General features: G+C 40.1%; 2 protein-coding genes across 4 annotated transcripts in view; both read right to left on the bottom strand.

The window, feature by feature from the left end:
- The window catches only part of NCAPG2 (non-SMC condensin II complex subunit G2), a 41,874-nt gene extending 41,124 nt beyond the window's left edge, over window positions 1-750 (bottom strand). Inside the window, exon 1 of the mRNA XM_041408656.1 lies at window positions 467-750. The gene's annotated coding sequence lies outside the window, so the exon portion shown is untranslated. The remainder of the gene's footprint in view (window positions 1-466) is intronic.
- Window positions 751-9,870: 9,120 nt separating this feature from the next.
- The window catches only part of ESYT2 (extended synaptotagmin 2), an 81,081-nt gene continuing 77,904 nt past the window's right edge, over window positions 9,871-13,047 (bottom strand). For all 3 annotated transcript variants that reach the window (XM_041408528.1, XM_041408529.1, XM_041408530.1), the window contains one exon: window positions 9,871-13,025. In XM_041408528.1, the coding sequence (XP_041264462.1) occupies window positions 12,980-13,025 (46 nt within the window). In that variant the 3' untranslated portion in view covers window positions 9,871-12,979. The remainder of the gene's footprint in view (window positions 13,026-13,047) is intronic.

Genomic DNA, 13,047 nt, shown 5'->3' with positions numbered 1-13,047 from the left:
ATCACTAGGCTGCAGGGCTTGCTTTCTTTTTTGTTTGGTCTTTTTTTTAGTAAATAAGTCTTAAAGCAGAATAAATTGTTCATGGATACTTTGATTTTTAAAAAGCACAATGCATTCTCCAGCACACGCCCACTATTTAAGCTGGTCATCATTCCCAACAACAGTATTTATTGGGATCAGAAGCACTGAGGGGTAGTAAAATGGTCTCTTCTCGACCATCAAGTGAAAATCACGGGAAATGGGCAAGGCCACCAAGAGCCTCATTTGCTCACGTAACCACTCCCTCCATCCCAGGTATCTCCTGACGTGCTTTTCCAGCTGGGAAAGTGACTCACACAGCATTTAGTGTGTGTGAGGCCACACCGCAGAACGGGGCTGGGGCCGCTCCTGGGCCCCGTCCCGAGGCACCCGGGGCTCGGCCAGGCCGCGGCAGAGCAGGCAGCGGGAAGCCGGACGGGCCGCTTACCTCGGGCTCCCTCAGAGCGGCCGAACCCTCATGGACCCGCGGGACGGCTCCCAACGCCGCGGCGCCGCCTCAGCGGAGCGGAACGAAGCCGGCGGACACGCGCGTAGAAGAGCCCGTGGCGCACGGCAACACCGCCGGAGGAGACACCGGCCCCGGGAGCAGCTCAGAGGGGACAGCGGCGAACAGCCGGGGACCGCGGCGAACAGCCGGGGACAGCGGCGAACAGCCCGGGGCACCTGGGGACACTCCGGGACGGCCCCGCTCGCTCCTTCCCTCACCCGCCACTTTTCGAATCCTCCCGCGGCCGACGTTGAGCGCGCGCCGCGGAACTCCCGTCTTGTCTCGCGAGAGCTCGGCGGCCGCCCCGGCCCTTTCCCGCGCGCAGCGCCGCTGAGGGCGGGGTAAGGGAAAGGCGGCCTTGGAAGCTCACTCGGGCCAGGGGATCGTGTTCAAAACTCAGGGAAGCACAGGGTCAGCTGGGCTGGAAAAGGCTTCTGAAGTCATCGAGTCCAACCTGTGACCGAACATCACCCGGTCAACTAGACCGTGGCACTGAGTGCCACGTCCAGTGTTTCCTAGACCCCTTCAGGGAGGGCGCCTCCGCCACCTCCCTGCGCAGCCCATTCCAATCGCCCTTTCTGTAAAGAAATTCCTGCTAATGTTCCACCTGAACCTCGTCTGGCGCAGCTTCGGGCTGTGTCCTGTTGTCGTGTTGCTGGCTGCTTGGGAGAAGAGCCTGACCCTCACCTGGCTACACCCTCCCTTCGGGGAGCTGAGGAGAGCCGTGAGGTCCCTCCTGAGCCGCTCTTCAGGCCGACCCCGCCTGCCCGGCCGCCGCCGCTGGGTTTGGGCCGCAGCCCCGGCCCCGCTCCGTGGCCGAGCGGCGGCCGTGCCCGCAGGCGCCTGCTCCCGGCAGCTTCGGCCGCGCTGCAAGGCTCCTTCCTCCGCTGCTTGCTAGCACAGGCAGGCTGGAGACACGGCCGGTCCCGGGGGAGCACCCATCGGTTACCCAGAGGCAGCTGCCATGGTTCAAACCCACCGGCCCGCTCGCTGTTCCCTTTCTGTGCCTACCTACACAGTGTCAGTGCTTCCAAATGGGGATAAGACATAATCAGTTAAATTCATGGTCGTGCTTAAAAAATGGTATTCCTTCTTCCCTGGCTCTCGGTAACGTGGACATAATTGCTTGTACAAAACATCACACATCTGATTGCACTTTTTTCTCCAATAATGTTATTGTTGCTATTGCTGACAGGTATGCTTTTGCTCACAGTCCTGGTGAACAATACGAGTACTTTGCACTCTTCATCCAAAGCAATCAAGAGTTAAACAGCCTATATGCCAGAATGTATAGCAGACTATGTAAGCCACATGATATTTAGAGTTTGATAAGTAAGGATTTTTTTTTTTTTTAATGTATCAGGAAATTATATCTTCTGTTTGTTCTTTGCAATGTTTGGAAATAGATTTTGAATTCTATAATATTCCCCATTCCATTTGTTTGAGCTCTTCTGCAAACCAAAACCAGTCGAAATGTCTTGTTAAGGGCTTAGTTTATATCTTTCCATTTGGCATTTTCAGTAGCATTTCTCAGTGTTGGCTGTTAGAAGAGAGAGGTGCATAACTGAAGTAATTTATTTTCAGTCTGTAGAAGCAGTACATGTGCTGCTTTACTGTGCAAACAAACAGAAAGCCAACTATAATTTCTATAGAAGTTCTCACATCTGGTTAGACTTTACAGGATTGTAATTTTAAAAATATTATATAATTCAGATTTTATTTAGTATTAAATGTAAAAATTCATTCCTTTAAAAGTAGCATTTACATCTTCTGCTGTTTTAATTTTTAACATAGAATCTTCCTTAATGAGCCTGCCTTTCACAGTTTTAGTTTACATTAAAAATTATGATTTTTTTGCATTTTCTGCCACATTTGTTTGATATGAGAAGCTGGCTTGCATCAGATCCTGTGGACCTGACTTTATATCCCAAGTTACGTGTTCAGCTAAGTGCAAAGAGCCTGTGGAACAGTTTGCTTGGAGTAAGTTGCATAAGCAATCAGCATACCTGTAGAATTGTAAAAACAAATCAGCATACCTGTAGATTGTAAAAACAAAAAAAAGTGTAACACCTGACAATTATACATTATGCTAATGTCTTCCTATATTAAAATTTGTCTGCATATATTAAAAATCTTTGCCATTTTAGATTCAAACTGATGGATTTATTCATCATGACTCATTTATACTGAAAATTTCATTAATACCTTGATTAGTCTTTTAATTAGATGCTACATTAGTCACCTGGTTGCTGTTTATTTAGTTGGGCACGTATCATTTTAGCAAACAAACTGAAACATATTTTAGTTTTTAATTTCTGTTGCATAGCAACCACAGAATGGTTTTTTTTCATAGTATTGAAACTAGAAGTTGACACAGATAACAGGCTGAATAACTCCAAGTGATTCATTTTGAAAGAACATACAGAGAAACCAGAGAGACAGAATAATGTTTTCTAGGTTTTTTCAAGAACTGTGCATGAACTGCAAGCCAGTAATAAACCTACAACTCTATTTTCAGTTTCTCTAATATTCTCCCTTTCAAAAGTACCAAATTACATGCCTCTCTCTGACATATCTGTTCATCTGTTCAAAATAATCTATACCCTGTGATAATAATCTCATATTTATTATCATTTTCCTGTCAAGTTAAGGCAAAAATGAAAAATGGGCCTCTCGCACATGGTTGCTGAGCAACAGCAAATAAAGATTTGCTTTTGTGCTACTGCTTCATGAGCCAGTCTTTATTCGTGTTGGTGGCCTGCATTAGAGGTCTCAGGTACAGATGGCTCACACCAGAATGTCGCTGTTTGGACTAGAGCAAGCCTTCCTTTTCACCCTGTGAGAGTCAACAACATCAATAAAAAATAAACAAGTAGTTCCCTGAACGTCAGAAGCTTTCTTGACAATATTCTCTTATATTTACAATGTTATTTTGTAGATAATAGTTTCTTATGAGATTATTTCACACGTTATCTACTACCACGTTGGAGTTGTAACTTCTATTTCGTTTTCTTTGAATATGTAATAAAATTTGTTATAGTTAATACAGTATGAACAAAATCTGCTCATCCTCTGAGGCAGGCTGTTAATAATTTACATGCATGAATTTCCCTTGATTTTTTTTTTTTTTTTGATCTTCGCATACTTTGATAAATAATCCGAACAGCATGGGAGAGAGATGAAGTTTCACACTATTCCACTTCTCCAGATCTCCCCTTGCCTGAAGGTAATCCTGCCAATCATGCCATCCTTTATTCAGAGGCAACTGTCACTTCTCAATGCTGGTGTGATTAGACCGTGAAACGGCTTATTTCCCTTAAATTATTAATATTAACATGAATCAATTTTAGAGTTTAAGAGATTAAGTAGAAAAAAAAAATCACTGCAGAAGAAAAAAAAATATATCCTTGTTAACTCACAGCAAAATAAGGAAATAAAATGCGCAGAGGGAATGCAAAAGCTGCTGGGGAGAGCCACTCCCTGGAGTCGCTGCCGAGGAACCGAAGTCCTGAACTGCCGCCCCGCGGGAGCTCCCCGCTACTGCCGGCGAGGGGCCACGCCCGGCTCAGTTCAAGCTGGGAAAACGCAGCAACTCCATTTTCCTGGCTTTGTTGTGATGCTTTATGACAAAATACTTCGGTATTACATCATGAAGAGGGCTGGAGCGTGGGAACAGGCTGAGAGAGCTGGGGGTGTTCAGCCCGGAGACCTGAAGCCTCTGGAGAAACTTTAGAGCACCTTTCAGTGCCTGAAGGGTTTACAAGCAAGGAGAGGGAATTTTTATAAGAGCATGGAGAGACAAGACAAGGGGGAATGGCTTTGAACTGACAGAGAGCACGTTTAGATTAAATACTGGGAAGAAATTATTTATTGTCAGGGTGGTGAGGCACTGGCACAGGCTGTCTGGAGAAGCTGTGGATCCCCCATTCCTGGCAGGGTTCAAGGTGAAGGTGACTGGGGCTCTGAGGAACCTGGTCTAGTGGAAGGCATCCCTCCCCATGGCAGGGGTGTTGGAAATACATGATGTTTACAGTCTCGTCCAACCCAAACCATGCTATTGGTCCTATAATTATTATTTACTGTATTACTATGCCCTTAAACTGTTACATTGCTTGGGCATTACACCAGCATTCACTTGTCTCCCATTATTATTTACTGTATTACTATGCCCTTAAACTGTTACTACTCGTTCCTTATAAACAGTGCTACAAGTCACTGTAATTTTTCTCTGCTCATTATTAGTACCATGAAAATGGAAAGATTTCTGAAATGTTATAAGACACAAAAATAAATTACAATAACAGTATTTGCATAGCTGAATCCATCCCACGGTTCAAAAAAAAAGGAAGTGGAATTTTTCATTGCAACTATAGCAAACATTTTCTAGTATAAAGTCATTGTCATCTTTCAGAATACTATGTATCACTGAGTAAATTTATAATATTAGTTTGTCAGTTAATTTGTTTCAGATATAAAACACTCCAGTTACAAATGCTATTTCTGTATTACTTTAACCCTATTAAATTAAATTCTGATAATGATTTACTGCTCTTGTAAGTGTCCTGTCTCCTTGCAGCTCCCATTCTATTTTAGTCTTTAAGAGAAAAATTGCTTCTAAGGTACAAAATCACTGTTATTATTAATTTTACAAGTGCTCTTAGAGGTTTCATTGTGATAGACATGCATCCTTTAGATATGACACCATCTCTGTTCCATCTGCCTAGTACGAACACGAAAAACACGAAACTGCAGTACAAATATCAGAATGGACATGATTTGCTCATCCATATTAGTTTATACATATATAAACACACACAAACACACAACAAACTGCTTTACATTGCTTGGGCATTATACCAGCATTCACTTCTCTCTCACATCTGTGTTGGCCTTGTCACCAGGGGTGTTCCCATGTCCTTGATCCAGACCAGGCACCTGACCAAAGCCCTCTGGGGTTTTTTACAGCATGCATGTCCTGCTGCCTTCCTGCAGAACTGACAGTAGCGTGCTATCAGCCTGGGGAGACGTGGAGCCAGGCACCCATGAGGGCTTCCATTTACACTAAGTTTAGACATACTTGTCATTTATTCCTGTTCTGGCCATCAAACAGTTTTATCATCACAAGACCTGGTGTTTTAGCAAACTTTCTTATCATGTCCTTAAACAAAGGAAAATTGATTATTTTTTTTTCTAGTAGAATTTTATCTGTCTTCCCTTTACCCCCATGTTGATTGTACTGCTCCATGATGGATTTAATTGTTAGCCACATGCTTGAATCAACAATAAATACTTAAAGCATAGTGATGTTTCAAATGTGCTGGCCGTTTTCCATATCCTGAACTGTGATTTCACTTCTGCCTGCTTCTGATTAATTCCAACTTTTTGCACTTAATCTCATTAAAGTTGTGTCAGCAACTCAAGGGGGTTCTAGAATCAAATCTAATTTGATATCTAAGGCATGAAACACCTATGGTGAATTGCTGATAGAAGCATGAAGAATTTCTGGTGAACTGAGAACTTTAATCTTCCAGAAGTTTCATGTTTCCTCACATAATTTTTAAAAATTTCCCTGTGCCTTATGACTAAATACCTCTACAAAACCATTGGCAAATGGAATCCCCCATTATGAAACTCAATTCTTTTAGGATCTCTGGTGCCTCAGGGAAAAGGGGGAGAGCAGAGCACAATGAGGACCATACCTGCTGTTCACTGCATTTAAGCCAGGGTGACTTGAGGCTGCCTCCCAAGCATGCCTCTCATCCAGACCACTTCCTTATGGTACAATAAACTGCACAGGCAGCAAAAAAGGATTCTGAGAAAAGGGTCTGCACTACCATCTAGTGGAATATAACAGTACCTTCAGAAAGAAACACTGGCATTAATGACTATACATGGAGAAACTTTAACGTCTCAATGTGAAAAACAAGACAAGCAAAACTAAAATGTTTTCATTAAAATATTAGAGATTAAGCATTTTTATGTCTCAAATAATCTGAACTTGAAAAAGCATATTGAGTAAAAAACATGGCATAGAACAAAGTTGCCTAAAACTAAGATTGAAACTTGTCAGAAAGCTAATCTTAGTATTTTAAACTTTTGATTCCAACTTATTTTACATACAAATTAATTAATGATTTACCAAATAAAACAAAGAACCAGCATTGCTACCAGTATCATTAATGAGTCATGAACATCCATTTCCATTAACCCATTTTTGCCCTTTATTTCATTGTCATCACCTGGATAAATGACAGGTCTGGGGACAATCCAAGTCCTTTGGACGCTGTTGACAATTTATCAAATGTATCCAGTGGAACTCTGAGCTGAAAGTTACAACAGAGCACCCATTCAGTGGCTATCATAGTTACTTGAGCTCAGAGAATTTCATGATTCATGCAAAACTAGATAAACTTTCTTATAAACTGTAGGTGGAAAACATTGCAACACAGTAACTTCAACTTAACCTAAGAGACAGCAACAGCAATCATGCAAAATACATCAGGGATTTCAGCCTATCAGTTGAAGTATTTCTCCCATGGGAAGTCTGCATGAAACTGTCTTGCAAAATATTCTGTATTAAATTATTAATCATTGTGACATGCTTAGTAAGCTCTAGTTGTCAGGCTCTCAGAGTTTGTAGAATAACACACTAGCTTGCAAATTCAACTAGAACAAAAACAAAAAAACTTCTTTGAAATTTCATGCTGGAAACAACCTCTGTTAAATGTATGCACCTTTTTTGGGTTTAAGAATCTTGTCCCAGTTATCGAGTAAAACTACTGACCTTCATTCAGTACCTACAATTACCATTTCACTAGCATTATCAACGTTACAACTCAAGTTCTATGCACAAATTAATATATTTTTAATTCCTGTCAGATTTTTGCATCCTGACTCAGCAAAGCTTGCAGCTCCCAGCTGTGTGACTCCTTGTTTCTGCCCAGCTGGAGTTGGGCTACATGCCCATCCCTGAGAGCTTGGGCTCAGGAAGAATGCCCAGAAGACCAGCATTACAGCACAGGCTAGGAGTACACAGAGCTCCAGCACATTTACCTTAATGTTAAAAAAAAAATACTTGAGAGCCATAGAATTGAGGTTGGAAGGGACCTCACCATGTAATCTAATGCAACATCCTGCAGAAAGGAGCCATTTTGCTTAAATAATTAAGAAATAAAATTGATCATCAATTAGATCCTTACCACACAGCTGGTGAGTGAATTCACAGGACACAGCTGGGTGCAGGGACATCACAACTTTCTCGTGTCATTTCCTGCACAGAGGCTGAGGTGCTTGGTGCCCAGCTCTGAGGGCTGGGTTACCAAGTCCTGCAGGAATGGCCCATGTGTCCCCAGGCCACAAAACATCCCGGGCTGGAACCAGCCCTTCCACTGCTTGGTGTGAAAGGCTGGAATCTTGTCTAGCTTTGGGCTGTCCTTGGACATGTTCCTATATGGATCTTAAAGGGAAGAATGATCACTGTTAGGCCTTAATTCCCTTGCTGTAAAGTTTACAACTACTGAGGACTCAAAGATTAACATGAAAGACAGGCTGGCTTCACTTTGGTGGCATGTGAGGAAACAGAGATGCAGGAGCCTGCTCAAATTGGATTCCACTGGAGATGACTGGCATGCAGCAATATTCCCTGCAGACAGGGAGAACAGAGAGTATCACCTCTATCACATGAATACAGATTAGAGAACTTTCCTCCCAGAGCTGCCATCTACTCTGGCAGCTAAATTTTCTGCGTAACACTGAAAGAAATACAAGTAGATTTTTGCACTTCTCATAAAATGTATTTCAGAAAGTGCCTGAGAATATTGTTGAGAGCCTGACTGCCTTAGAAATCAGTAGGAAAGCTACAACAGTTGGACACTTTAGAATATACAAAGCCACCATTTGGGATTAAACAACCTGACTGCTTCAGAAGCCAGCTACAACGACAAACGGGTCCAGGACAATCTGCAGTTTTGGTTCATTCTACCAAAGGTACCATCCAACATTCAGAGTTTGTTTGGGGGAGAACATAAACAATTAAATTGATTAAAAGAGGTACTTCATAGGAAACAAATTTTGTATTCAGGTCTTAGCTGAGAAAATACTGAAAATAGCCACATTGGTAACTTTATTGGCAAACACTGCTCCTAGGTGGAGGCTGGATGAATTACAAACCCAAAGCAGTTTAAACAGTACAGCAAATACTGGTACAGAATCCTGGGCTGAGATGGGCCCATCAAATCAATACCAAAGCCATCTGCAGGAGTGCCTTGCACAGTTAATTCTGCTCTCTAAAAAGGTCTGTGAATAGAAAGATGAGCACAAGCAGTGCTGATCCAGGTACCACCTGTCTTGCAGGACTGAATAGAAGGTTTGATCTTGACCCAAGTGAGGAAAATGCTGACACCTGATCAGTACTGGCACTGCCAGGGAGTGTGCAATCCAGAACCACCTTGCCATGAGGGACATGTGGAGACAGCTATGCTTTTCCTTGGCTTTAGCTGCCTTCCTGCTGATTAGCAGATTGTTTTTATTCTGCTAAAAAAGGGACACATCTCCGTTTAAGGAAAAAAAAAAAAACAAATCAAAGAGGAACATAATTTTGTAGTTAGTAACATTAAAGATTATGCAGTCAGGCCCATTCTAAATGGGATAGTGCCTGGTTGATGAAGTTTTGCAGCTTTTATTTATGGCTGGTGAAAACTGACTGAATATTATGAATTCAGACAAGCTGTAACTGTTTATGGGAAGAGGTTATCATAATTAGTGGTAGAATTATAACTAATTATAAATTAATGTTTCATGCAGAGAGCATGATTTCCATGGCAGTTTTTCTGGAATGGATAGAGGATAGAACACCCTTTTTCTTATTTATGCAGTACATCATTATATTTTTCATCAATTAGCCTTACCAACCTAATGAAAGAATAGGAAAGAATGCCGTTGGTAGAAAGCTGCTGATTCTAAATCTAAGGCAATTAAATAAAGTTCTAGGTCTTTTTGAAAGATAATTAAAGACAATTAATTAATAAGTGCTAGAATTATGACAATTTGTTCAATTGATCAATTTAAGAGAAAAATAAAATTTAGACACTGAAGTTGAACAAAGGATGTACTGTTCCAGAACGACAAGCACAGAAATCCCCATGAAGTGTCCTGCACTTCTCACTCCACTTTCTCTCATGTAAGTTCCAAAAATCTGCGTACAGACCTTATAGCGAGGCTCCCTAGGTTACAGGAGTCTGGATACAGGACTATTTTAAAAATCCAATTCATTGTATTACCAGTTAGAACAGGGATATGCAAGAGAGGAGAAGGGGTCTGTGTGTAGAGGGAAGCAACACGCCGACTTCCATACGAACCATTTATTGAATAAATACATGCATCATAATGTAGAATTACATGAGCAAAAAAGGCAACCTGTACAAAATTGATTACCCTTTGTTCTCATTTTAACTCTCACCATTTGCTGCAGCTCTGATAAAGGATTCAAGACAGAAAATTAAAACTTTTTTAGTCCACTTCCAAGTGATATGCATGCTGATTTGAGTTTGAGTTATACCACTGCTGTAGTTAAGAAAGCTGGTTTTCTTGTCAGTGAAGCAGAGTAATTCTAAAAACAGTTTCAATAGTACAGAACATGTGTTGGTACATACAGGTAACAAAGCTTATTTTTTAACCATTTCTTAAACATCTTCATATGTTCATATTTTAAGGCACAGGATAAACAAGAACTACATGAAAAGCTATCAGTTGACATTGAATAAATGACTTGATAATGAGGTGCAATTTTTGCCCAGAGGCAAAATTGTCCTTTCTACTTCCATATAAATGGAACAACTGGAATTTGGTAATACAAAAGTTGCATCCACTATCCAAAGAATCAATCTCATCTAGGCACTCACAGTCTGATCCAAATTCACTCAGGAGAATGTTTCTGAAAATCTGGCATCCAGAACTGATTATAGACTATGGGAATCCTAGTTGCTGAATTGCAGTGACAGTTCAACTTCTTTATTTCAGATTCCTAAATGGAAAATGGGATCTCTAAGAACCAATCCCTAATTTTAGGTAGGGAGCTATTTTGAAAACCTGCCCTATATTCTTTATTCAATTACTCACTTTGTGCTATTCTTTCACATTTGCCTGAACACAGCATTATTTTCCACCTTGAGACTTTAGAAGACAGAAATGTTTTTTGTTCAAGTGCAGTTTTCTGTCCCCAGACTTCACTTAAGACTTGAAACACTGAATCAGTTTAACACCCTATTTGTTGGCTGCAGATCAAACTCTGTGCAGCTGCTGGCCAAGATGTAGAGCAAAAAATCCTTCCACCTCAGACTGAAGAAAGGCAAAAGACAATTATGCTGAACTGCCACTCTTAGACCTCATTTATTCAGATTAGCATTTGGAACAATTGCATTAAGAACAATTCTCTGTCTTTCCATTCTTAACATCTTAATGGAGAACTAGCAAAGAAAATATATATTTCATAATATATTTAATATGAAGAGATGAGTGAATATATAGCTACTCATACATTTCAATATACAGTGAAGCCTTCAATTGGAAATGTTTCCTTACAAAGAATCTCTATTGTCCAGCCCAGTGACAGCAGTTACAGTACAAATTGCAATGTAAGATTGTTTGATAAAATTGTCATGTATAAAATGTGGCAATGAGAAGGCCATCACCGTATAGAGGTGTATGGTGCAGGTCACACATAACCATAACAAATGTTCATATTAAATTGAATTTAGACAAACTTAAATTTTTAGACTTGAAAAAGACAAAAAGCTACATCTATGGTAGGCACTTTGGTACATCTAGTAATGTAGGCAAATTCTACATCTAGAGTTAAGGTTCTGTCAGTTTTCTTACAATAAAGCTAATTTCAGGAGTTAATCATTCTGCTTTAAAATTCTTTCTTGGCTGAGACATCATTCTAGAATCGTAGCTAAATAATATACTCTGTCTAATTGCATACTTCTCAAAGGATGAGGACACTGGCTTTCCAAAAGCCAAGCAGTTCTCTTGGATTCTTAATGCACATTTTTCTAACAGTCTGAAAAAACTTACCAGAAAAAGAAAAACCAGTTCTGAATACAAAAAAGAAGTCCCATAATTCATAAAGTTAGAGTTATGAGCTCAGCTGTTGGGGCTGATAGTCTCCCTTCAGATCCTGCCTGCCTGGATCAGTCTGTGCTGATGGTGTGTCCCTGCTGCCTCCTGCCCAGCCCATGGCAATGCTTCAGGAGAAGGACAGCATTGCTCAGAAACCTGCCTGGACCACTGATGTGCATTTTGTTCATGCACCAAACATACTAAGCAGCAATGAAGCAACTGTCAAGGACAGTCAATTTAATCTCAGTTCCCCACTTTCTTACCTACTGGTGTACATTTGAGGATTACAGAAGGTATAGCATAACATACTATTTTAACACAGTACTGTATAATAAAAATAACATATGTCTTGTACATATGCCTGCTATATGAACTGAACTTGCAAGCTGATTTGTCTACTTATAAATCAGTGTAACATGGTGGTATGGACAGTTTAAAGTGTTTAGACATCTTCTTTATCATACAGAAAAATCTATGTCCTCATACCTTCAAAAGATCACGTCTAGTACTCCAGAGTACAAGAATAAATAACAAAATCCAACTGAACCTGTATAATAAAACTGTACTGTTTGTTATGTTTACTCCATTAAATGAAAACTCGGATTTAGAAACTGTTATTTGTGGACCTCATCCTGTTTTTATACAATATTTATAGAATTCTCTTTTTTATTTATAATATTCTATAGCATGATTTCCCAATAATACATTTATATATAAATATTAAAATGTTAATGTTTTATACATTTTAAGCTAGCCCCACTGGGCCAGAAACACAATAAAGTAAAATGTTTTTCTGCAGTTTCTTTTTGCAGAGTATCACAAAATGATTAAGACCATTGTGCTGCAAAGACAAAAGAGATTCATCTGAAGAAATTAACATGCATTTAGAAGAAAATATCTGCATCCTTTATCTAATTTTCTTCTGAATTCAAACCAGCATGAAAGAATTATAAAAAAATAGTATATATTTACATGGTACAGTATACCTTGGTGAGATATAAAACAAGGCAGAAAAACAGCAGAACATGTTCTTTTCACTTTCTAATAGGTACAGCCATCATAAAGATCAATTTAAACACAAAAGGTTACTTTACTGTACTATTGCACATTACAGTAACACATAGAACTGTTTAGCAAAATAAAATATAAAGTTTAACAATGAGGAAGGTTATGTCTACATAAAATGACAAAGTGTTATAAAATTATTGGGGATGTGTCTAAGAACTAAATCAGTAAAGCTATAAAAATAATATTGGTACATCTCTGAAAACAACGCGTTAAAAATATATAAAGGTTGGCAAAATTATGTGTGAGGAATTCCTGGTGTCCATGGGCCTAACTTGCACCCTGTGGCCTTGTACCATCTTCTGTCAAATCATACCTGAAAAAGAAAATACCAAAGG

The sequence above is a fragment of the Onychostruthus taczanowskii genome, unplaced genomic scaffold (assembly GCF_017590055.1).
Source record: "Onychostruthus taczanowskii isolate IOZ18803 unplaced genomic scaffold, ASM1759005v1 scaffold3, whole genome shotgun sequence".
Lineage (NCBI taxonomy): Eukaryota > Metazoa > Chordata > Aves > Passeriformes > Passeridae > Onychostruthus > Onychostruthus taczanowskii.
Note: the sequence above shows the minus strand (reverse complement) of the source record. Positions and strands in the feature narration are given on the sequence as shown.